This window comes from Gymnodraco acuticeps, unplaced genomic scaffold (assembly GCF_902827175.1).
Source record: "Gymnodraco acuticeps unplaced genomic scaffold, fGymAcu1.1, whole genome shotgun sequence".
Lineage (NCBI taxonomy): Eukaryota > Metazoa > Chordata > Actinopteri > Perciformes > Bathydraconidae > Gymnodraco > Gymnodraco acuticeps.
The window spans coordinates 258,080-283,979 of record NW_022990636.1 but is presented as its reverse complement, the minus strand read 5'-3'; the positions used below and the strand labels follow the sequence as shown (position 1 = coordinate 283,979).

The following is a 25,900-nucleotide window of genomic DNA, read 5'->3' as shown; positions in this document are numbered from 1 at the left end:
CTCTCCCTAACTTTATCTCACCCAGCGAAAGAAGCGAATCTCAAAGCAGAAACCTCAATCCCTATCGATTCTGTGCGTAAAGTGTCACAGACAGACAGGGGGTCTCGAGACCTCCCTGAGCCCGATAAGCCGGAGGAGGCGGAGAGTCTGGGGGAGTTTCATCCCTACAGCCTCATCAAACAGATGCACTTCCCGGACATCCTCCCTCAGGACAAGCGAGGCTCCCCCGACTTCCTCATCAAACTCCCCCCGGAGCTGCTCAGGAGCCCCCACAGCGCCCCCCTGTGTTGCGTTAGGATGGGGCTCCCCACGCCGTTTGTCATTTGGCTTTACAAGCGGTTGAGTGTTGAGGACTCTGTGTCTTTCTCTGTGAAACATGACGGCCCCCTGTGCCGAGTGAATGTTAAAACTGTGGGACCCACTTTCAAACAGTCCGGCAGCAAAGTGACGAAAGGTTGGCATCTGCATGCTTTTGGTCCTTCTGCTCTCTCGGCCTCTCTCTGGCCCTTCACACTGCTCTCCCACACAGCCAGCAGAGACTCACTGCTTCACTCGGGGCCCGGAGGCTCTTTGGGTCCCGCTTTACTGACTTAATAAGAGCCAGGGACACTCATACCACTGAGGTGCTGCTGCACACTTAGGATCCAGGGGAAGCATGCAAGAACTGTAGTCAACTGAAGGCAAAGGGAATGTATGGATGCACGAGCTGTCACTGATTCTAACAGACTTGCACCATATAAGACGTTGTGTCCAGTTTGGAGAGTGATTTTAATTTGTGACCGTTTGTGTCTCTACAGTCACTGCAGAGGAACAGAAACCTGGAGCTCAGGTCCGCGACGATTTGAAAGGTAAATATCATCCGCGTCGTAAACTGTTTCTAATGTCTCAACTAAGGAGGATTTACTTTGTTATGACTGTTTCTTTGCAGGTTGCCGGGTAATCAAGTCGATTTTATGTTTCAAAATGTTATTTGAGTATTTGAAGTTGTTTACACTTGTGCAAACCATACTTCCAAAACAGGGACACAGGGAGTTTAGCCTTTGCAGACCATTTACATGCACTAACATCTATAGAACAGACTACAGGAGAGGGAACACCACAGAAGAAGAATAATAATGCCTCTTTAACTTTTTTTCTTCAGGTTGCCGTGTATTTAAGTACATTTGATGTTTCAAAATGTTTTACGAGTATTTCAATTTACAACGTATTTGAGTTTTATTTACACTTGTGCAAACTATGTTTCCAAAACACAAAAGTGTGTGGGAGAGAAACTCCATCTGGAGGAAACACATGGATTTTAGCCTTTGCAGACCATTTACATGCACTAACACCTATGTAACTACAGGAGATCGAACACCACAGAAGAAGAATAGGGCCTCTTTAACTCAGGATCCACCTGCAGATTGTATATCAAGCTAACTGCATCTCTCTGTCTCCATCGGAGGACAGAGTTGTCTCTCTGTTAACCTCTTAAGCACTGGGGTCCCCCCGGTTTTTTTCGAGACTGTGTCTCACGGCATATATATATATATAAACATCTATATTGATTTCTGACTTTTCTACATCCAACTCACAGGTTTATCATTACTTTGAGAACAAAGATTATTAATTTAACCCTTTTAGAAGATATGGTCATTTGTTCTGGGAATGTCATTTTCGAGCCTGAGACCTGAAAAACAGGCTCAGGGTTGAACAGGTTAAAGTTTACGTGTGATAGATTATACTGTTATTGCATGTCTGACTTAACTTTTGATTGTCATTACCCCAAGCCTTCTCTAGCTCAACCCTCGTAGTGGAAGAGGACACCCGGGACTCGTACAACACCGGCCTAAAGCTCCCAGATAAAACCAGAACACTTGAACTCAAACCAGATTCCAAACGTTTCTCCAGTTCTTTGGAGAAGAAAAAAGAGAAACCAGTTTTCCTCAGCAAACTCTCTCCAGCCGCTGTGACTATCGGAGAAACTGCTAGGTTTACCGTCACTGTGTCCGGTTTCCCTAAGCCCGTGGTGCAGTGGCTCCACAAGGGGCAGACCATAACGAGCTCCCCCGTGTACACGTTGGTCCATGAGCGAGACGAGTACAGCTTAGTGATTAACAGGGTTCAGAGGGAGTTTGAGGGTGAGTACGTCTGCACCGTCAGCAACAGATTTGGCCAGTCCACCTGCACTTCTTACCTGCATGTTGAGGTGAAGGAGCCAGAAAAGCAGGAGAGAGTAGACAGGAAGAGGTTTGTAGCAGCAGGGAACCCCCCAGAGTTCACTAAAGCCATCGAGTCCCAGCAGCTGTCGGAGGGCGGTCAGGCGTTCTTTAGGTACGTTGTGACCGGAGACCCTTTCCCCAGCGTTCAGTGGTTTAAAGGCAGCTTGCACATTCAGCCCGGTGGGTTCTGTATCATTGTGAACAACCCAGATGGATCGGGCTTTATTAACATCAAAGAAGTCAAACTAGAGCACAGCGGCATGTACACCTGCAAGGCCTCCAACCACCATGGGGAGGCCTCCTGTTCTGCAGAGCTGCTCGTGTCCACAGCTCAGAAAACTAAAGGTCTGAAAATATCCATGACCGAACAAACCACAGAGTCCAGATTATACCAGAAAAGGACTCTGTCAGACCAGATGATTTACACCATCAGTACTGAGGACCGGCAGATTATCCCTAGTGAGGAGGTGGGCACCCTCAGAGAGCTGGATATCTCCGCCGCCACCCTGCACCGTGAGCAGATTACCCAGCAGGCCGCGGTGCTGCAGGCGCACCACATACAGGAGAGGGTTTCTGTGGCGGCCACCCACCCCCCTCAGGTCTCAGCTGTTCCCGTGAAACAGCTTCACATGGCCACGTTCCTATCCTCGGTCCAGGAGAGGCAGAAGATCACCGAGCAGCACTCCGAGCGGATCCTCAGCCCAGAGATCGTAGAGCTCCAGCCGGCCAAAGAGAGGCTGACAAAGCTGATGTCGGCCACGTCCCAACAGGTCCTGCCACTCAGCTCCGTGAGAGCCGAGGCCCTGACAGACTGGGTCCCAGAGCAGGTCAGCACTTGTATTGAAGCCCGGCAGCTCGTTAGCGGTCACCAAGTGGACACCCATCTGCCGATCCTTGATGAAACCTCGGGCGTGACCCTCAGACCGGAGGAGGAGAGGAGCTTCAGGGTCACAGAAGGGGTTAAGATCTTATACTCGGCTCAGTCTGCAGGGCAGCTGCCCGTCACTGAGAGACACTCAGAGCCGCTGCCAGCTTTAGATGCAGCCTCTCAGCCTCTGATTGAGAAAGAACAATCTAAACCAGTTGTAGCACCAATGAGTGAGACCCGTTTGGCTTTATCCAAAGAGCAGGAGTTTAAAATCCACAGACCAGATCAGGAGAGCATCACCCCCCACAAAGACTTTCTCTATAAATCAGCGGTATCTGCTGAAGAGAAGTACCAGCTGCAGGGGGAGGAGGCAGGGCGGCTTCCGGGTTTAGACTCGTCTGTGAGTCTGCAGCCTCAGCAGGAGGGAGAAAGACTCCTGAACCTACAGGTGATCAGTGACCAGGATGTCCTGCAGTCTGAAGGCAGGTTCAGCAGTGAGAGGCCTCCTGTAGAGCAGGCTGTGGCCAGGAAGAGTCCCACTGTGTTGCATTCAGTGACTGAAGAAGACCACAGAACAGCGGTTTGTGAGGCAAGCTCAGAGTTCTCAGCAAAGACTGCCGCGGTGTCCGTTCAGCCGAAGAAAGAGTCACCGCCAACTAAATACCTCCAGTCAGTTCACTCTCTATCAGTTCTGCCAAAGGAAGGGATAATTACTGTCTCCAAACCTGACCAGCAGGTGGCAGCACAGAAACAGGAAAAGGCTCGGAAGCATGCAGCTAGCTCAGAGGAGAGGCGGGAGATCACAGCAGATTATCACTCAGATCTGGATGTGTCGGTGACCGGGGTTCAGACCCAGCTTCGGACCGAGCCCTGGCCTCTAAACATCCTCATGGTCTCCTGCCAGCAGATGGCGCTACCCAAGGAGATGCCAATCATTACTGACGTTCAGCAACAGCGAGCGCTGGTCCAGAAAGAGGACAGCTGGAACATCAAGCAGTCTCTGAATGTAACAGACACTCAAAGCCTTGAAGAGGGTCACACTGACAACATTCAAGCTGATGAGAAATGGAAGCCTGCAATGAAGGTTGAACCTAAAATCCCCAAGAAAACTATCTTTATAGAGGAGAAGGCAGTTGCTAATGAAAGCTGTACTATCTTAGAGGCAGCAGAGCAGGACTTTGCAGTCCAGATCCAAGAAGGACAGTCAGTGCGACAGTCTGTGCTGTTAGAAGAGAAACAGGTCATTATGGGAGAGCAGTCCAGTGAGATTCATAAATCTGAAGCCTCGATCGTCAGCGTCCTGACCCAGCCTGAAGGACCTCTGTTTGTCCATGAGTGTCAGGACACTCTGACCCTCCCCAAAGAGCTCAACTTCATCATTCAGATCCCCAAAGCGTCCAGTCTGAATATACGACGTCAGCTCAGAGACGCTCTGCAGTCGGCCGTGGCCAGCGATCAGCCGGTGCTTCTGGCCGACGTTGTGGGCCGGTTAGAGGCGGTGCAGGTGCAGGAGGTGAAGGTTCAGAGAGAGCCCAAACGGGCCTCATCTACATATCTGATCACATCTCCAGGCGTCCCGATGGAGATCACTGTGTCTTTTGAAGGGCAATACCCTCAGACGGCTGACCTCAGGTCTGAACTGCAGGTCGCTCTGCATGCTCTGGTCTTCCAGGAGCAGCAGAGTCTCACCGCAGAGCAGCCGGGCACCATGCAAATCGACAAGCCTCAGAAAGTGCTGCTCAGCTCAGCGTCCTCCAGAGAGGTCTTATCGTCTGTGGTGGACACCAAAGTGTTGGCAGAGAGCGCCGTTGGGTTTCCTCCCAATGTGTCTCAGTCCGCAGCCGTCAAAACAGAAGCCAGTGCTTCCTTCCAAAGTGTGACGGTTCAGAGCCGGACTGAGGTTCACGAGTCGCGGCAGGTGAGCAGAAAGACGGTCCGTTCAGAGAGGACTGCCGGCGCTGCTGAGGCGACCAGAACCGGGCCCGTGTGTCAGATCCCTGCTGAACATCTTGTGGATGTTAGTGTCCACAGAGAAACCAGAGAGGAGTATCTCTCAGAGGCCGTCATGATCAGCGAGTCCTCCGACAGTCTGGCTGATTATCCCGTTGTCGTTAGCTCTCTGGAAGATGTTTGCGTGGAGGAAAACGGTAAGGCAGTTTTTACTGCCACGATAAAATATGTCGCCAAAGTGAACTGGCTTTTTAACGGTAAACTGCTGAAATCTGGAAAAGAGTTCAAGTGTTCTGCTGACCAAGACACATACACACTAGTTATCCACAAAGTGGTGAAGGAGAGGCATCAGGGGGAGTTTGTCTGTGAGGCTGAGAACGAGGCCGGCAGGACGACAACGTCTTCACGACTCACTGTGGTCTCCAGAGGTTTGATGATGGCCCGTTCTTTACAATCATCAACTAACCTCACCGTTTCTAAAGCTGCTGTCTGTAAACTCAACCACATTTTATAATTAACTACTAGTTAGTGTCCGACTTAATCTTAAAAAACTGAAAAAGTCTCTTTGGGTGTTTGCTTAGTAAAATGATATTGGGATGTTTCAGGTTTTTAACAAACAGCAGCGACACTTTGGTCCATTGCTCCACCAATCACCCCACATCCATTCCTTTATCCTCTTAAGGAATCACCTTTGGCTCCATACCTTACATCTTCCATCAGTCCTGCTTCCTGGTCCATTTCTCTTTGCATGCGTTCTCTGCTCTTCTTGTCACAGTTTCATCACATCTTCAACCCTAATACCATTTTCTCCTCCACGGTCACAGCAGGACTACCATGTGTTGCACTTCCCATCCAGGTTCACTCCATCCCACCACCAGTACAAACATCCATCTTCCATGTCTCATCACTCTGTGTATTCACTGTGTTTCTACTTTCCTTCACAGTGAAGCCTGTGTTCAGGCACAGGATCGCCCCTGTGGAGATCAACACTGGCAACATTGCCAAGTTTGAATGTGAAACTGAAGACGCTCCGAATGTGAGCTTCAAGTGGTTCAAAGATGGTCAGCCCATCAAAGAAGGAGATAAATACAGGATTATCAGTCGCTTCAGGACCTCCTCTCTGGAGCTGCTGAGCCCCAACAGAGAGGACAGTGGTCAATACTCCTGTAAGGCGATCAATCAGCACGGCTCTGACGAATGCTCCGCCTCCCTCAAAGTGACGGGTAAGAGCAAAGCACGTTTCCTTCTTCTTCGCTGGTTTTGGGTTTGTTTCATCCTTTGCTGGTTCTAACTTTGGTTGGTTGAACCTGTTCTTGTTCCGCTGGAGAGCTTCTGTCCAACCGGCAGGTGTTGGTCCAGAACCAGGTATAACATGTTCTACTAATGTCTTTCTGTTTTTTCTAATCCTTTTAGAGCAATGCCCCCCCGCCTTTATAACTAAACCTGACCCTCAGACAGTGTTTGTTGGAAAGAGGGCTCTGATACAGTGTGAGGTAACAGGATCTGCTCCACTGAATGTGGTCTGGCTCAAAGACAGCCAGGCCTTGCCCAAAGTGCCGACACACTACCAAATGTCTTGTGAAAAGAATAAGCACACTCTTGAGATAACCCGGCTGGAGCCTTCAGACCGGGGGCTTTATGTGTGCCAGCTGTCCAACAGTGTTGGCTCAGCTGAGAGCAGCATGGAGCTGCGGGTGGTGGATAAGCCCAGCTTTGTGCAGCCTCTGGGCCCTATGGCTGCTGTGGTCGGGGCCCCTCTGCACCTGGAGGCTCAGGTGGATGAGGACACCGGGGTCACGGTGTCCTGGACAAGAGACGGTAGAAAGGTGCACCAGTCTCCGGACTGTAAACTGTCCTTTGAGGATAAGACCGTTACCCTTGATATCCAAAAGACCACACTGAGAGATTGTGGGAATTATGTGTGCACAGTGACAAATGAAGCAGGGAGTGCCTCGTGCTCCACCTCAGTGAAAGTCCAAGGTAAGAGCTGTCTAGTTAATTTTCATGATCACTGCAGTATTTGAAGCTATTGCAAATCTGTAGTACTGAAAAGTAACACCATGTATTCTGTCATGTCTTCTTCTTTTTTAATGTGTCCCCTTTCTTCTTGGTTGTTATTTTGAATGCCCTCTTCATACTGGTTCTTTCTCACCACCTGCTCTGCAGAGTCGCCGGTCTTTGTAAAGAGGCTGGAGGCGAGTTCGGCCTGGAGACAGGGCAGCACCGCCCGGCTGCAGTGCTCCGTCAAAGGGTCGCCTGAACTCCACACCTCATGGTTCTTTAATAACAGCCAGCTGTCAGCAGGCGGCCGGTACGAGATCAGTCTGAAGGACGGGGTCACCACTCTTGAGATAAAGGATGTCACATTGAGTGACAGCGGGAACTTTACCTGCGAGGTGCTCAATGAGTCGGGCTGTGAGAGCTGCAGCACTAAGGTCACAGTGAAAGGTGTGTAGGCTGAGTTACACAGAACCACAGCTAGGCAGATTTAGTCTGTTTCAAAACACATCTGGTGCGGTGCCTTTGGTTGAGTTCATGGATCAATCTCTGATGCCAAACAACAAACGCTTCATCTTTTCCTAAATGAAATCCACAAAAACAGTGACGTGTATAATGTTGTTGAGATAAATTGGAGCAGACGGGGCTTTTGCAGACAGGAGATAAGTGCAAAGTAAATGTAAGACAAACTATGACCAGAAAGATAGACTATTCCATGCTACTTCTATCATGCCCCTTAGTAAATAGAGTTTTCACTTGTTACCTTGAAACATAAATAATAATCAAGTCTACACATCACTCCGATTGAGACCAGCCAATACGACCTTGTGAACTGGACCCATTAGTGCCTTTAGTCTAACTTAGCCATCTGTCCCCTGTAGAGCCGCCCTCTTTCAGGAAGGAGCCCCCTTCCTTAGAGGCGGTCCGAGGGTCTGTAGCGGTGCTGGAGTGTGAGATATCCGGCTCGGCACCATTCGAAGTGTCTTGGAAAAAGAATAAGAAGCGCCTGTCGACAGATAAGAAGTACCGCATATTGTCTCAGGGAGCCCTGAGCTCTTTGGAGATCCACTCCTTCGAGAGCGCTGACGCTGGGGAGTATGAGTGTGTGGTCTCTAACGAGGTGGGGTCCGTCACCGCCAAGTCACTGGCTAAACAGAGAGGTTAGTGATGTAGAGAAATAAAGGACTCTTACTATAGATACTGTGGGCTGTTGTTAATATCATCACTGTTATTGCAGAGCCTCCGATGTTCTCTAAGAGGATTGAGAGTGCTACAGCGGTGCTGGGAAACACAGTGAAGCTGCAGGGGAGTCTCAAAGGCTCCACACCCATCACTGTGAAATGGATGAAAGACTCTGAGCTGCTCAGAGACGATGATCCAACCGTCAAAATGATTTTTGAGAACAACGTAGCCTGCATTTCCTTCTCATCCTGCGACATTAAACATGGCGGCAAGTACACTTGCCTTGCTGAAAATGAGGCGGGACAGCAGAAATGTGAAGCTGTGTTAACAATTCAAGGTTAGAGACATATCCGAATAATACAGAGCTGCGGGACCCTGAAGGCAGCATCTCCTGGTCCAATGGGATTTCTCCATGTGATTTTGGATTCAAACAACTCAAAAAAACGAAACGTTTCTGATACTTACACGTTTAGTTCAAAAGGATAATCTCCACATATTAACGCTACTTTATGATTTCTGAAGTAAAAAGCTAACGTTAGGCTATAAAGGAACTACCGGTCACATGACTTCACGTCACCAGCACTAAGCTAAAGGCGGCTAATGTTGGCTTATGTGGTAGAGCAAAGCGTCAAAATCTCTTCAGCTAGTGTTAACCACAGACCTTACTTCAGGATAACAACCAAAAACACATTCAGAAAACCATCGACCTCCAGACCAGGGGACTTCAGGGCGGATTCCTGCAGCTCTCTTTAGAAGTGTTCTGCAGATGTAGATATTAATACACCGTCTTGTGTTATAGAGCCTGCTAGCATCCTAGAGAGAGCCGCCTCCATCAGTGTGAGCACAGGAGACTCGGCCACACTGGAGTGCACCATCACAGGAAGCCCAGAGCTCACAGTGAAATGGTTCAAAGACGGCAAGGAGGTGATCAGTGGCCGCAAATATAAGATGAGCGTCAAGGAAAACACCGCCGTTCTAAAGATCCTCTCGGCAGATAAGGGAGACTCTTCAGAGTACAGGATGGAGGTCTCCAACAAAGTGGGCAAAGACGAGTGCAGCAGCTCCGTCACTGTCCTAGGTTAGTGTGAGAACCAAATAGAGTTTGATTCTGAAGAGATAGAGACAGGCAATCATTTGTTTGATATACTTCCACAGATCGAGCCGTCCCACCGTCCTTCACCAAGGCTCTGAAGAAGGTGGACGGCAGTGTTGGTAGTAATGTCACCTTGGAGTGCCGATTGGCTGGATCTCAGCCCATGGTTGTTAACTGGTTCAAAGATGATAAGGAGATCCACAGCCATGGCAAATATAAGGTTGACTTCACTGAGATTAAAGCCTCAGTGACGATAACGGGTCTGACTCTGAGCGACGGGGGAGTTTATACCTGCCGGGCGGCTAATGGTGCCGGACAGAAAGAGACCATCGGTACTCTGTCCATCAAAGGTTAGAGCAGTCCCTTTAACATCAGCTTAAACAGCAACTCTACAAACCATCAGACGGTATTGAAAGGCTCTGTTTGCTCTGTTTCTTCCCAAATAACTCCAGAACCTCCGGTCTTCACGGTGAGACCCGAGTCCCAGGACGCCTCACCGGGCTCACATGTTGTGATCAAATCAGCCTTCACAGGATCCGCTCCTCTGGTGGTTAAATGGTTTAGAGAGGAGAAGGAGGTGTTCACTGGGGGGAAGTGCTTCATAAAGAAAGACTCCTCTTTCAGCTCTCTGGAGCTTCAGTCTGTAAAACCCAGTGACTCGGCTAAATACACCTGCCAGGTGTCCAATGATGCTGGGAAGGTGGATTGCACCGCAGTCCTCTTTGTGACAGGTGCTGTTTCCTTCTCTCTTCTCTAAAGTGTTGCACTGAACTGTGATTTTCTTTACTTAACCTCTTACTGTAACTGTTCAATTACAGAAGCCCCAACATTTACAATGAGGCTCGAGCCTTCACAGCTGCTGAAAACCGGACAGCCTTTAAAGCTGTCCTGCAAAGTGCAAGGCACGCCTGTTATTGCCATCAAATGGTTTAAAAATGGCTCAGAGATCTGTGCAGACCGCAGACACAGCATGTCCTTCGAGAGCTCTGTAGCGTCTCTGGAGGTGGACAGCTGCTCCGTGCAGGATAGTGGAGAGTTTGTGTGCACGGCGTCCAGCGAGGCCGGCAGCGACCAGTGCAGCACCTCCGTCACGGTCCAAGGTTGGTTCAGATTTCAGAGTTCACCCTAGAAACATAGACTTAATACAGGCCTGAAGTCTGGTCCACATGTTTCTGTTCAATGCTGCAGATACTGGCAGGACTTCCGGTCTTTAAAAGAGTCCATTCATCAGAGTTTCTAATCTGATCTAAAACAGCTCTGTGTTTCTTATTTGGAAAACGCATTACCTTTGGAGCTTACCCTGGAGTCTCTGAACAGCTGAATGAACTCTGTGGACCAGACTGACCCTAGAACCCACTGTTCATTCCTCTGTTTTCTTTCAACTTACCATCTACCATCTTTGTGTTGTAGACCCTCCAGAGTTTGTGAGGTCTTTTGAATCAGCCGAGCTCGTAAAGGGAGCCGACATTTTCTTGGAAGGACTCGTTTCAGGTTCCCCTCCATACGAAATAAACTGCTTCCTCAATGAGAAGCTGATCAGAAACGACCAAAGACATAAAGTCAGTGTTGAGAAGGACACGGTCACTCTTCACATCTCAAAGTGTGAGATGGCTGACGCCGCCACGTACCGGTGCTCGGTTACTAACGATGTCGGAGAGACTTCATGTTCTTGCCAGATTTCCCTGAAAGGTTAGTCAACCAATAGTAAAACATACCAAGGTTATGTCTGCACATGGTGCCCAACTGGGTTCAACTTCTGTGCAATTCACCACAACATGATTTCTGAAGTCTTTTTAGAGCATTAGTGCAGTATATCAAGGAGCTAGATGTGCATGTGGTTCCTGTGTGTTTGTGTAAACCTCCTACAGTCTGATCTGTGGTCTTCTCCCACTAGAACCCCCCTCATTTATTGAGAGACTAGAGGATATGTCCTGCATGGTGGGCTCTGAGCTCACTATGAAGTGTTTGTTGTCTGGATCACTTCCCATGACTCTCTGCTGGATCAAGGACGACATTGAGCTCTCAGAAGACGAGCACATTAAGATGTCTTTTGAAACTCAAAGAGCAGAGTTGGTTTTGAGAAATGCTCAGATATCCCACGGCGGGAAGTATGTGTGTCAGGCTCAGAATCGAGCCGGGACTCAGCGATGTGCCACCATGCTCATAGTCAAAGGTTTGTAGGACGTTTTATTGTCTTCTCTGCTTTCATGTCCAGCTTTCTGTTTACTCTGTCGCTTAACGTCTGTCAGTGGGAGCAGCTAACTGTGTATCGCACTTTTGAAATCCCAGAGCCAGCAAGTATTTCAGAACAAGCGAGCTCCGTCAGTGTAACGCAGGGGGACCCGGCCCGGCTCGAGTGCCGGTTCTCAGGCACCAAGCCGCTCAGGTGCAGGTGGATGAAGGCGGGTCAGGAGCTGACGTCAGGCAGGAGATTCAGGATTCAGAGCTCAGACTGCAGCTCGGTGCTGTGTTTCAGTAAAACAGAGCTCAGGGACAGCGGGGAATACTGCTTCCAGGTTTCTAACGCCTCCGGCTGCAGCTCTTGTGAGGCAGCCGTTACTATCTTAGGTCAGTTTATTCCGAGGTTTCATAACTCTAATGAGTCTATTTCATTTATTCAAGCAGCTGAACACTGTTTCTGCACTCTGCATGTCTTAGATCAGATTTTTCCACCGTCTTTCACGAGAGGGCTGACGGAGACAGAAGCTATCAGAGGATCGTTTGCTCATCTCGAGTGCCTGGTGTCCGGCTCGCTGCCGATGACAGTACAGTGGTTCAGAGAGGAGGAGGAGGTCCGCTCTGATGATAAACACAAGTGCTCTTTCTATGAAAATGTTGCTTTCCTGGAGATCAGTGGTGTGGACAGTACAGACAGCGGCAGCTATACGTGCATGGCTTCAAACAGGGCGGGATCAGAGCGGTGCTCCAGGGCGGTGGTGGTCAAAGGTTAGACTTTATCCTCACAACTCTGTACCAGGTTCACATTGCATTTGTTGTTTTACATGTTATAACAACAGTGTTATCCACCAACAGATCCACCATGCATCTTTGAAAAGCCTGAGTCCATGAGTGTGTTGCCGGGGTCAACGGTTAGGTTTCATGTTGGCGTCTCTGGCACGCCGCCGCTGACCATCAAATGGTTTACAAACAGGAAGGAGATGATATCCAGTGCTGATCGCTCTGTGGTCAGACACACCTCGTCCAGCTCTCTGGAGCTTCTCTCTGCTAAAGCTTCTGACTCTGGAGAGTATGTGTGTGAGATACAGAACGCTGTGGGCGCCACTTCCTGTCGGGCAACACTCTCTGTGAAAGGTTCATATTAGTCTCTTTATCAATAGTCTTTACTTTGTTCTGACCACCATGCTCAATAACGCCTGTGTGTGTTTTTCCAGAACCGCCCTTTTTCATTGACAAACCGGAGGGTGTGTCAGTGGTCAGAGTGGGAGGCAATCAGGTGTTTGAGTGTCAGGTGGGGGGCTCTCCTCCGATCTCTGTGCGCTGGTTCAGAGACGGAGCTGAGATCCACCAGAGCGTCAAACACCAGACAGCGTTTAAAAACTCTGCAGCCACGTTAGAGATCAGGGAAGTTAGTGAGCATGATGGCGGGAAATACTTCTGTGAAGCCTCCAACAAGGCCGGGACAGAGAGCTGCAGCGTGGAGCTGGAAGTGAGAGGTTGGTGTCCCTCGTGTTAGAGATACATCCTGCTTCACTGAAACAAACCACAGCCTGCTTCAGGTCCTCTGCTTTCTCTATTTCAGAGCCTCCTCGGTTTGTTGCAGAGCTGACGTCTCTGGAAGTTGTTCAATGTTCTCCAGCTGTGTTTGCAGGCAAAGTGGGAGGAAGTTCTCCGTTTAAGGTCACATGGTTCAAAGATAAACAGCCAATCAAATCCAGTAAGAAGTATATTATCGCTGATAGTGAAAATGTGAGCTTGCAGATCCAGGACTGTAACGCTGGGGATTCTGGGCCATATCAGTGCATGGTAGCCAACGAGGCTGGCAGTTGTTCCAGTGTTGCGGTGTTATCTCTGAAAGGTTGGTTTTACATTTCACTGACATTTATTAGGTTTACACCTCTGAACACTTTCTGTTAATACAACCACATCTTTCCTTTGCATTAGTCCTTCCAACATTTGTAAAGAAGATAGAACATGTATCCACTAATTTGGGAGAGGTGGCGTTGTTTCGCTGCACAGTGGAGGGCTCTCAGCCTCTCTGTGTCCACTGGCTAAAGGACGGGACCTGGATCCCAGAGGGTCCACAGATTGAGAGGGTGTTTGAGAACAAAGAGGCAGTCCTCAGGATCCCCTCCTGTGAGGCGACTCACAGCGGGGAGTACACCTGCCAGGTGGTGAACGAGGCCGGGCAGGTCACATGCTTTGCCTCCCTGCTCGTGCAAGGTACTGCTGCTTCATGCATAACATTACAGGTAGCTTTAATGCTGTCTCCAACAAGTGCACTTACTTCTTTGTCCCGGTGTTTTAGAACCACCAACCATCCAAGAGAAGCCAGAGGTAGTCAAAGTGACCTGTGGAGACCCGGTTAGTCTGGAGTGCAGGGTAGCAGGAACTCCTCCGATCAGGTTGAGGTGGACTAAAGATGGCAGAGAGCTCCAGTCTAGCAGGAAGCTCCACCTCTGCTACGAGAACAACCTCAGCAGTGTTAGCATGCAGACGTCTGAGCAGCAGGACGGGGGGGAGTATCTGCTGGAGGCCTCAAATTCTGTCGGGACCTGCAGCTGTAAAGTCCTGCTGCTGGTTTTAGGTTTGTGAAGATACTCCACAGCTTAGGACAAATACCTTAGAACAGATTCTCTCTGACTCTAATTCTCTTTTAATGTCACTCTGAACAGAGGAAGTAGTCCCTCCGACGTTCGTTAGGAAGTTAATAAACACTCAAGCCATCATGGGTTCAGTGGTTACCTTGCAGTGCAAAGCTGCCGGGTCTCTTCCAATGTCTGTTGAATGGAGCAAAGGGAAAGATGCCATCTCGAAGAGCTCCAGATTTAACCTCCTGCATGCTGGAGACACTGTGTCGCTGGAGTTCAAACTGAGCGGGAGCGTTGACACGGGGGAATACTCCTGTAAAGCGATGAACGCTGCAGGCAGCTGTGCGTGCAGTGCAGTGCTCACCGCTAAAGGTTAGCATCCAAACGTTATGCATGATGTACTCCGAGGCTGTGAGTCCTGTGAAGTAATCATCTCTCCGTGTGGGTTTTAGTGCCACCGAGGTTTGTAGCTGAGCTGGAGTCTCAGGCTGTCGCTCAGAAGTCCACGGTGCTCTTCAGAAGTGTCTTTGAGGGAACTTCTCCGTTAACGGTGAAATGGCTCAAGGATGGCATGGAGCTCCTCCCCGGGCCGAGGTGTTCGATCAGCCGGGAGGAATACTCCTCGTCCGTAGAGCTCCCCGCCGTCGGGGTGCAGCACTCTGGGGTTTACTCGTGTCACGTTAGCAACGCAGCGGGCGTCGTGAACTCTGCAGCGGAGTTGTTGGTGAAAGGTTGGACTTCTTTTTTATCGTCCTCCCACCATCATCACCTCCCTATAACTCCATCTTTTTTTAAAGCTCCTTATTCTTTATTCCCTCCACCTGACCACCTTAACATCTCTTCCCTCCCCAGGAGTTTGTGTTGTGTTCAGTCCCCTCCCTCCCTCCCTCCCTCCCTCCCTCCACTCATAGTAACTTGATCTTTCTTTGACTTTGCAGAGCCCCCTCAGTTTACCCTGAAACTCCCCCCCACTACGTTTGTGAAGCAGTGTGAGGGATACCGTTTCGAATGCAAGGCCATCGCCTCACGCTCCCTGAAAATGTGCTGGTATAAAAATGACCAAAAGATAACGGACGGAGACAACTACAGAACTATGTTTGTCGACTCGACTGCGTACCTGCAGTTGCAAAGCACCAGGTTTGCGGATAACGGCGTCTTCACCTGTGAGGCGCACAACGATGCCGGCAGTCTGAGCTGCAGCACCGTGCTCACTGTCCAAGGTCAGCAATCCAGCTGTGCTTCTGCCTCACGTCGATGTGGTCCCTCTAAACTTGTGTGGCATGAAAATAAGGAATGAACACCCCCCGTGATGTAGATTATAATATTACGTCTTCTTATGAGTGTCTTTGGAAACGTCAGCATGATACAAACAGTTCCTGATTCAGTGTGTTTTAGGCATGTTTTCCCCTATGTGTGGAATGACCTCCAGAAGACTTGTGTTTTTCCATCTCAAAGCTGGAGTGCAGTGTGTTTGTCTCCCCCCTCTGGTACTGAGAGTAATTACCATATTGGAGAACACAGGGGATGTTCAGATCAGTAGAACACTTGGCGTTCAGAAGATGGGATGCTCGTTATGACTTGAGGAAGATGTGGCGAGGTTCACCAGCACCTGAACCTGTTTTCCTCAAAATGAACGTATATTTGTGTTTGTCCTGCGCTCCAGCTTTAACTCCTGATTTCTTCACTAATGAACTTCTTGTTGACGTCTGGATGGTTTCCCTCGCATGGACTGCATATGAGCATGACCCTGAACCAGTCTGTAGGTTATTAATATATCTCTGATATATCTTCCAGAGTCCCCGTCCTTTATCAAAACTCCCAGTCCCGTAGAGGGCGTTAAAGGGAAAGAGGCCAGCCTGCACTGTGAGGTGTACGGCACTCCGCCTTTCGTGGTTCACTGGTACAAAGAGAAGCGGCCATTGAAGGAGAGCAGGAAGTATAAGATGGTCAGTGAAGGCAGCTCGGCCACGCTCCACATTATGAAGCTGGAGCAGGAGGACGCCGGCCTCTACGAGTGCAGAGTGTCCAACAATGTAGAAAGTGCAACCTGTCACACTACCGTTAGCCTGAGAGGTCAGTACACAGTCAAAGGTCGTTTCATTAGCATCTAGTCTTAGTGATTAGCTCCCCTCACCTTCAATCTCTCCATCAATACTCAGAAAAACCAACGTTTGTGAAGAAGCTGGTGGACCAGACGGTGAGCGTCGGCCATCAGCTGACTCTGAGCGCCACGGTGAGAGGCTGTGAGGCCGTGACCGTGTCCTGGGTGCAGGACAAGGATCACATCCTCAGAGACGGGGACAACAGGAAGATCACCTTTGAGAATAATGTGGTCACCCTTGTGGTGCCTAAAGCTGACTCCACCACCGCTGGCAAATACACCTGCCGGCTGAGCAGCGAGTCTGGCGTTGTGGAGTCCGTCTCCCAAGTGACGGTTCTAGGTTGGTAGACCTCCTTTAGACTTTAGTACATAACTGCCAGGTCAGGATTTGTTTAGATTAATAACTTCTTCCCTGATTTTTAGAACCCGCCGCTATTGTGGATAGCCCAGAGTCCCTGAACGTGAAGTCAGGAGAGAACGTCTCTCTTGAGGTCAGAGTATCTGGCTCTCCAGAGCTGAACGTTAAGTGGTTCAAAGATAGCAAAGTGCTGTCTACTGGCGCCAAGTACCAGACGTCCTTCACAAAGAAGGTGGCCGTCCTGAAGATCCGCTCTGCTGACAAAGCAGACGCCGGAGAGTACAAGCTAGAGATCACCAACAACGTTGGTACCGCATCTTGCAAAACTAAACTCTCTGTGTCAGGTTTGTCAGGTTTCTAGATTTACATTTTGAACTTTTTTTATCAAAAGTTAGCTCCGAATTGATTCATAACTGGTTGTTTTTTTGACAATAGATAAGTTGATTCCACCGAGCTTCATCAGGAAGCTGAGAGACACCCAGCTTGTTGTTGGTAAGCCGGGCGAGATGGACTGTAAGGTCACTGGCTCTGCTCCTTTAACCACTTCCTGGTTCCACAACGGCCAGGAGGTCAAGAGCGGGCCGAACTACGACATTAGCTGCACCGATAATACCTGCAAACTGAGAATCCCGACAATCTGCATGTCCGACTCTGGCAAGTACACCTGTAAAGCTGTAAATGCTGCAGGGGCCAGTGAGACCAGTGCTTCCATGAATGTGACAGGTCAGTAGGCATGAATAGAGTCGAGTAAATTCCCCAACATGGACGCGTTAAAGATGGTGATTAAATCTCTTACAACTCATCTTCTTTATTTGAAACCCAGAACCTCCATCCTTTGTGGAAAAGCCAGAAGCAAAGGAAACGCTGCCCGGCAAAACCGTGTCTTTCTCGGCTAAAGTGAAAGGTAGCGCCCTCCTGAAGGTGAAATGGTTCAGGGGAGCCAAGGAGATGCAGCATGGCCGGGGCTGCGAGGTGGCCCTGAAGGATGGGGTCGCCTCTTTGGTGCTCCAAAAGGTGGAGAAGTCCCACGCAGGAGAGTACACCTGCCAGATCATTAACAACGCAGGGAAGGAGAGCTGCCCTGTGAACCTGTTTGTGAAAGGTTTGTTAGCATTGTCCTTGTTTAACTTCTTCTTCTGAATGAGCTTCGTGTTACTGACGATGAAATTACCTCTCTCAGAACCGGTGCACTTTGTGAAGAAACTGAGGGACGTTTCCTCTGAGAAGGGGAAGCCTCTGTTGCTCGAGGTCACATTTGCAGGCACTCCCAGAACCAACGTGACCTGGAAGAAGGATGGTAAACTCATCTGGGCCTCGTACCAGTACAATGTGACCACCACAGACTCCTCCTGCATCCTGGAGGTCCTTAACGCAGACAGGGTGGAGGCCACCGGTAGATACTCTTGTGAAGTAGACAACGGAGTCGGAAGTGACAGATGCGAAGCACAGATTTCAATTCTAGGTACAATTATTAAGCAGCATGAAGGGTTTATTCATTCAGTCAATAATTCATTCTTTCATGTGTTCATAAACCACCATCTTCTGCTTCAGAACGACCGTACTTTGTTGAAAAGATGGAGCCAGTGGAGGTATGTCTGGGCGAAGCAGTAACCTTGAAATGCAGTATTTTAGGAACTCCCGACATCTCCCTAGCTTGGTTTAGAGCCGGCGGAAAGCTCCGCAAATCTGACACCTGCTCCATGGAGTTCTCTAAAGGTGTTGCCACTTTGAAACTGACCAAAACCACCAAGTTCGATCACGGTGAATACGTCTGCACGGCAGACAACCGGATCGGATCGGCCTCCGCCAGCTGTATCCTGACAGTGACAGGTGATGCTTGTTTACATACTTCTTTTTTTATTTAAATCAATTCTGCGTGGTCTTGTTCAGAGAGAGTGTTAATGGATGCTCTCACTTGTAGTTTTCCTACCTTATATATTATAATGTTTTCTCTGGTTATAAACTGTTGGGTAAATACACATTTCTTTGAGTAGTTCTCTGACTGTTGGTACATGTGACCCATAAAGCATAATCAGCCTTTGAAGTAAATGCATGGCAGCATAACCACTGGCACCTGTCTAACCCACGCCTTGCTTCTCCCAGAACCGGTGCGCTTTATCAAGAAACTGGAAGACACTACTTTCATGGTTGGTAAGCCTCTGACTCTGGCGTGCACCTACGCCGGCAGTCAGAGGGTCTACGTCACCTGGAAGAAGGACGGCAAGATGATCTGGGCGTCTTATCAGTATAACGTTAGGACGACTGATTCAGTTTGCTTCCTGGATGTCCTCAACAGCGACCGCCCAGAGGCAGCTGGGACTTACACTTGCGAAATGTCCAACAAAGCGGGAACAGACGTCTGCCACGCACGTGTCACCCTAGGTAAAGTCACAACTCTTAACACACCACCTGCTTTATCCATTAACTGTGTCCGCCTGTTGTATAGAGCATTACAGCGGTGTGTGGTCTTTAAGTAGGGTTAGATAAAGTGTAGACCACCATCTGCCTGCTAGCATAACATACTGTAGGCTTCATGCAACTAACCCAACCATTACTCCTCTCAGAGCCGCCGTGCTTCCAAACAAAGCTGGAAGACACTCTTCTCAGACTCGGTGAACCTCTGAGCCTCAGGTGTACGTACACCGGGAGCCAGAGGATGAGCGTCACCTGGAAGAAAGACGGTAAACTCATCTGGGCTTCATACAAGTACAACGTTAAGACCACCAACGATTCCTGCGTCCTGGAGGTCCTCAACAGCGACCGCGAAGAAGCCGTAGGAAAATACACGTGTGAACTGTCTAACGCTGCGGGAACCGACGTCTGCCACGCCGATGTCAAACTAGGTAACGCTAACGCATCCTGCTTGCAGTTAATGCATGAAGTTAATAACACCTCCAGGTAACCACTCACATATGCCTGCGCGCTGTATTGCTTTACGTACAGGTAAACGTCCCAGCCTCTCTTTCTACGCATGAGAACATCCACGGAGTCCTTCGGATACTTCCAGACTCATAGCGTGTCCTACGCATGTTCGACCTCAGTGGTTTCTGTGACTGACCTCCACATTGCTTCTCTCAGAGCCCGTACGCTTTGTGAAGAAGCTGGCGGACGTGAGCCACCAGCTGGATAAGCCTCTGAAGCTGCAGTGCTCGTACTCCGGCAGCCAGAGGGTCTACGTGACGTGGAAGAAGGATGACAAGCTGATCTGGGCTTCTTACCTCTACAATGTCAAAATCACCGCCTCCACCTGCACTCTGGAGGTCCTCAACGGCGACAGGGCTGCCTCGGCCGGGAAATACACGTGCGAAATTTCCAATGCCGAAGGCAGTGACACCTGTCACGCTAACGTTAAAATAGGTAACGCTGTACAAACGTCCCCCTGTGTGGTTCCCGTCACTAACCCTAACGTTCGGTGTAGTTCTCGTTTCCTGTGGTCTTGTCTCCTGTGGTCTTGTCTCCGTTGGTAACACGAAGGGAATTTGATGACATCTCAAATCCTGGGTTATTCTGTTGGTGTGTTCATGGTTAACTTGTGGTTGTTGGTTTGAACAGATAAAGATTATACTTAAGGTTTTAAAGGTCCGTCAGAGCGTGTGTTCCACATTGTTGTGGATGGATCATCTGAATATTGGCTTGCTCTAAAAAGGGATTTTTTAGTCTTTGTGTTTTTCTTTATTTGCTCGCTTGTATGTTGCAGGTTGTTTGTATGTCGTCCTAAGTGGCTCTCTGTTTTCCCAGATGCTCTGTGAAGGCCCGGTGGCCTCGTGATGATGATCTGAATTTCAAAACCCCTTCCCACTGTCAAAACATGGCATGACTTTCTCTCCCCTCTCCCCGATAACAGAGCGCAAAGTCCCTCCCAACTTCACCAAGAGGCCCTCGGAGTCCATGATGGATTCTGTGGGTAAGATGGTGAAGATGGAGGCTCGGGTGTCCGGCTCGCAGCCGCTGAGCATCACCTGGTACAAGGACAGCAACCAGATCTACGGCTCCGACAAATACGCCATGAGCTTAGAGAACAACGTGGCCGTGCTGTCCGTCAGAGACTCCAGCAGCTCTGACGGCGGCGTGTACTCCTGCGAAGCGTCCAACGAGGCCGGCAAAGCTTCCTGTCGGGTGACTCTGAACATCACAGGTATATCGGTTCATTCATCTCTATAGTCTACTGATGATCTACTGCTGTAGTGTGTTCCTCTGAAAGGGCAATCATCTCCAGGTAAAACCCAACATTTCTACCATGAATAGATCTTCATGTTTGCAGGAGGTGAGAACAGTCAGATAACACAAGCTGCATCTGTGGTCAGCCGACCAACAGCAGCGGATGATTGTGTTAGCATTAGTACTCCAGGAAGTTGCACAGTTATATAAGAGGACACTGAAGGATCCATGTTCTGTTCTTTGGCCACTGTAAATATTCTCACAAATATGTTTTGTGCAGAGAAGATAACTTGTATGGATGCAAAGAATGTATTTTTGTAATCAAGCACTGGGAAATGTGGAGGAAGATACTAGCTTGGTTGCTGGTTCAAATGAACGTTTAATCCAGGACACAGTTCTTCAGCCTGTGAACCAAACTCCCATCTTGCTGCGTATCAGCAGCTGGAGTGTCTTTCTGACGGCTGTGTAGTTGGGTTCATTTCAGATTTAGGTCAATGAAGACTGAAACACAAAGACTTTTAGGTCTGCAGGAGGTGCCCGTCCAGTTCCACTTTTAAACCCTTCTTCCACGCTTCTCCTCCAGAAACTGGCCAGGCTCCGAAGTTCGATGTTCCTCTGGAGCCGGTGACGGTGAACGAGGGCGAGAAGCTGAGCCTGAAGTGTCATGTGACCGGCTCCCCTCCTCTGAACATCCAGTGGATGAAGGACAGGAGGGAGCTGAAGTCCAGCGGGAACACTCGCATCACGTTTGTTGGCGGGTCGGCCTGTCTGGAGGTCAGCCTGGCCTCAAAGAGCGAGGCTGGGGATTACCTCTGCAAGGCTTCCAACGCCACCGGCAGCAACTTCTGCAAGTCCAAGGTCACCTTGAGAGGTAGGCTTTTCATTATCTAACAAACCTTCTCAGTTTGGCTGTTTTTTCCCCGGCCTGGATACCTTATATGATTAACCAGGAGCATGTGTTTCGGTGCTTTGGGATCATTTAGCTAAGATAATATAGAATAGGAATAATAAATTGAATCCTTGTGTTTTACCATGTAATTTACTGAAATTACATCTGCGGATAAGCTTATTGTTCCTTCAACTTTCTGATAAAAGCCTTGCAAAGTTTACAATATGTTCAAAAAGTGAAATATGTTACTGTTTGTTTACCTCCAAAACACACAATTTTAAATATTGTGGGTTTAAGGTTTATGGTTATAACTTACAACCAAAGTACTCGATAACGAGTCCCCCTCCTTCACTGCTGCTGGTGTTTGAGGCTGGGCTTCTTTATGCCGGACTCACCTGGTCATGATTTCTCTTCAGACTCAGGAGTGAAGGTTTCCCCCCCGGAGGCCGCTGCCCCGGCTGCAGCCGCCCCCGTCAAGAGGCTGGACAACCTGTTCTTCATCGAGGAACTGCAGACGGTTTCTGCCACTGAGAGTAAGTGGGATGCAGTTTGTGAAACAGAGAACTCACTGCTACATAGCTTGAGTACCTACCTACCCACCTACCTACCCACCTAACTACCCACCTACCTACCCACCTACCTACTCACCTACCTACCTACCTACCCACCTACCTACCTACATACCCACCTACCCACCTACCTACCGACTGACTGACCTCTCTCTCTCTCTCTCTCTCTCTCTCTCTCTACCCCACCTACCTACCCACCTACCTACCCACCTACCTACCCACCCACCTACCTACCGACTGACTGACCTCTCTCTCTCTCTCTCTCTACCCACCTACCTACTCACCTACCTACCCACTTACCTACCTACCTACTCACCTACCTACCCACCTACCTACCCACCCACCTACCCACCTACCTACCTACCTACCCACCTACCTACCTACCCACCTACCTATTCACCTACCTACCCACCTACCTATTCACCTACCTACCCACCTACCTACCCACCTACCTACTCACCTACTTACCCACCTACCTACCTACCCACCTACCTACCTACCCACCGACTGACTGACCTCTCTCTCTCTCTCTACCCACCTACCCACCCACCCACCAGAACCTTGAAAAAGAACATGTGTGTGTGCTAGTGAGGGGAAGTGTATGTGTGTGTGTGTGTGTGTGTGTGCTGATGAGCGGAGGTGTATGTGTGTGTGTTGGTGATACCTGGTCAAGGAGTGTATGTGTGTGTGCTGGAGACAGGAGGTGTATGTGTGTGTGTTGGTGATATCTGGGTCAAGGAGTTTATGTGTGTGTGCTGGAGACAGGAGGTGTATGTGTGTGTGTCAGGGTATCTGGCTCATGGAGTGTAGGTAAGAAGGTTTATATATATAGGATTACTTTAAAACAGTCCCAAATAATACATGTTCACTTCAATACAGTTTAAGATAATACCTGTTTACTTTAATACAGTTTAGAACAATATCGGTTTGCTTTAGGAGGTAGTGTCGGTCAGGAGGGAGTGTCGGTCAGGAGGTAGTGTCAGTCAGGAGGTAGTGTCGGTCAGGAGGAAGTGTCGGTCAGGAGTTAGTGTCTGTCAGGAGGAAGTGTCGGTCAGGAGGAAGTGTCGGTCAGGAGGTAGTGTCGGTCAGGAGGAAGTGTCGGTCAGGAGGAAGTGCCGGTCAGGAGGAAGTGTCGGGTCAGGAGGAAGTGTCGGTCAGGAGGAAGTGTCGGTCAGGAGGTAGTGTCGGTCAGGAGGAAGTGCCGGTCAGGAGGTAGTGCCGGTCAGGAGGAAGTGTCGGTCAGGAGGTAGTGTCGGTCAGGAGGAAGTGCCGGTCAGGAGGAAGTGCCGGTCAGGAGGAAGTGTCGGTCAGGAGGAAGTGTCGGTCAGGAGGTAGTGTCGGTCAGGAGTGTAGGAGCAAACAAAATAGTGGTGGCTTAAAGCCCACCTCTGCTCCGCGCCGTCCTTTAGATGAGCCTGGTCAGATTTAATAAAAGGAGTTCAAAACACCGGCATAAAAGTTATAACAATAATCTGATTGTAATACAGTAAAAAACACAATACGAAATACAGAGTGCCCTGAAACAGAGCACTCCAGGTTCCCCGCTCTACTGCCGTGCGATACAGATAACGGGACCAGCCAGTCAGAAACAGGGAGCATTTTGCATGAAGAAACAACAGTATATATGGACATATTTGGGGCGGAGAGTCACTTCTTATCTTCCACCGGACTCCACTCCTTTAATTTCCCACGGAAGGTTTCACACAAACTATTCTTTCCCAAACAATCAAACATTGTACACAGATATATTGGTATCAAACATTGTACACAGATATATTGGTGCTTGGGATTATATTGGCCCCAGAAAGAACCTTGAAAAAGAACATGTGTGTGTGCTAGTGAGGGGAAGTGTATGTGTGTGTGTGTGCTGATGAGCGGAGGTGTATGTGTGTGTGTTGGTGATACCTGGTCAAGGAGTTTATGTGTGTGTGCTGGAGACAGGAGGTGTATGTGTGTGTGTCAGGGTATCTGGCTCATGGAGTGTAGGTAAGAAGGTTTATATATATAGGATTACTTTAAAACAGTCCCAAATAATACATGTTCACTTCAATACAGTTCAAGATAATACCTGTTTACTTTAATACAGTTTAGAACAATATCGGTTTGCTTTAGGAGGTAGTGTCGGTCAGGAGGGAGTGTCGGTCAGGAGGTAGTGTCAGTCAGGAGGTAGTGTCGGTCAGGAGGAAGTGTCGGTCAGGAGTTAGTGTCTGTCAGGAGGAAGTGTCGGTCAGGAGGAAGTGTCGGTCAGGAGGGAGTGTCGGTCAGGAGGAAGTGCCGGTCAGGAGGAAGTGCCGGTCAGGAGGAAGTGTCGGTCAGGAGGAAGTGTCGGTCAGGAGGAAGTGTCGGTCAGGAGGAAGTGCCGGTCAGGAGGAAGTGCCAGTCAGGAGGAAGTGTCGGTCAGGAGGTAGTGTCAGTCAGGAGGTAGTGTCGGTCAGGAGGAAGTGTCGGTCAGGAGGTAGTGTCGGTCAGGAGGAAGTGCCGGTCAGGAGAAAGTGTCGGGTCAGGAGGAAGTGTCGGTCAGGAGGTAGTGTCGGTCAGGAGGAAGTGTCGGTCAGGAGGAAGTGTCGGTCAGGAGGAAGTGTCGGTCAGGAGGTAGTGTCGGTCAGGAGGTAGTGTCGGTCAGGAGGAAGTGCCGGTCAGGAGGAAGTGTCGGTCAGGAGGTAGTGTCGGTCAGGAGGGAAGTGTCGGTCAGGAGGGGTCAGGAGGAAGTGTCGGTCAGGAGGGGTCAGGAGGAAGTGTCGGTCAGGAGGAAGTGCCGGTCAGGAGGTAGTGTCGGTCAGGAGGAAGTGCCGGTCAGGAGGGAGTGTCGGTCAGGATGTAGTGTCGGTCAGGAGGAAGTGTCGGTCAGGAGGTAGTGTCGGTCAGGAGGAAGTGTCGGTCAGGAGAAAGTGTCGGTCAGGAGGGAGTGTCGGTCAGGAGGTAGTGTCGGTCAGGAGGAAGTGTCGGTCCGGAGGTAGTGTCGGTCAGGAGGAAGTGTCGGTCAGGAGAAAGTGTCGGTCAGGAGGGGTCAGGAGGAAGTGTCGGTCAGGAGGAAGTGTACGCCCCTTCATGTTCTTCGTGTTTCCTCTGCAGAGGGCACCGCCACCTTCATCGCTAAGATCAGCGGAGACCCGATCCCCAGCGTGAAGTGGATGAAGGGCAAGTGGAGGCAGATCACCCCCGGTGGTCGCATCTCCATCGAGCAGAAGGGCCAGGACGCCAAGATGGAGATCAGAGAGGTGACCAAGTCGGACTCGGGTCAGTACCGCTGCGTCGCCACCAACAAACACGGAGAGATCGAGAGCAGCGCCGACCTGGAGGTCAGCAAGAAGGAGGAGGCGGCGGGACTGGGAGACATCCGGACCCGGCTGAAGAAGTACGGAAACATGCTGTATGAGAAATACAGACAAACACACTGCAGAGGCTGTAGTACGTTACACTAAGAGCCAACACATTGGTTTGAGAAACAACCTAAATATAGTTACAAGTTATAAAGCTATTTCAAGTCTTTCTCATCATGTGCTCAGCAGCAACACTGTAGGTACAGGCTCCTCCAACAGAGCAACATGAATATATAGAGGACATCAAACTAACACAACAGATAAAACAATAGAACAAAGCAAACACAAAGCAATAGTGCAAGCTAGTTTCATTCTCACATGAATAAATAAATAGTGTTGGTGAACGACATTATGTGAATGTGAGTTCAGAATCAAGCCATAAACTGCATTATGTGTTGAATTTGAATCACCATTATTACACAGCTGGAGAGGTTTTGCACCGTA

The 25,900-nt window shown here is 49.5% G+C and overlaps 1 protein-coding gene across 1 annotated transcript in view; it reads left to right on the top strand.

Moving 5' to 3' along the window:
• Positions 1–25,900, top strand: part of ttn.1 (titin, tandem duplicate 1) — a gene marked incomplete in the record, with an annotated part of 218,433 nt that overhangs the window by 5,987 nt on the left and 186,546 nt on the right. Inside the window, 28 exon segments of the mRNA XM_034229211.1 lie at positions 798–848; positions 1,770–5,447; positions 5,964–6,242; positions 6,433–6,999; positions 7,186–7,467; positions 7,899–8,177; positions 8,255–8,536; positions 8,999–9,277; positions 9,355–9,642; positions 9,745–10,023; positions 10,111–10,392; positions 10,703–10,981; positions 11,187–11,465; positions 15,000–15,281; positions 15,856–16,134; positions 16,221–16,502; positions 16,586–16,864; positions 16,956–17,243; positions 17,344–17,622; positions 17,701–17,982; positions 18,072–18,350; positions 18,624–18,902; positions 19,085–19,363; positions 19,599–19,877; positions 20,365–20,655; positions 21,262–21,549; positions 21,984–22,100; positions 25,209–25,491. Of these exon segments, the coding sequence (XP_034085102.1) occupies positions 798–848; positions 1,770–5,447; positions 5,964–6,242; positions 6,433–6,999; positions 7,186–7,467; positions 7,899–8,177; positions 8,255–8,536; positions 8,999–9,277; positions 9,355–9,642; positions 9,745–10,023; positions 10,111–10,392; positions 10,703–10,981; positions 11,187–11,465; positions 15,000–15,281; positions 15,856–16,134; positions 16,221–16,502; positions 16,586–16,864; positions 16,956–17,243; positions 17,344–17,622; positions 17,701–17,982; positions 18,072–18,350; positions 18,624–18,902; positions 19,085–19,363; positions 19,599–19,877; positions 20,365–20,655; positions 21,262–21,549; positions 21,984–22,100; positions 25,209–25,491 (11,170 nt within the window).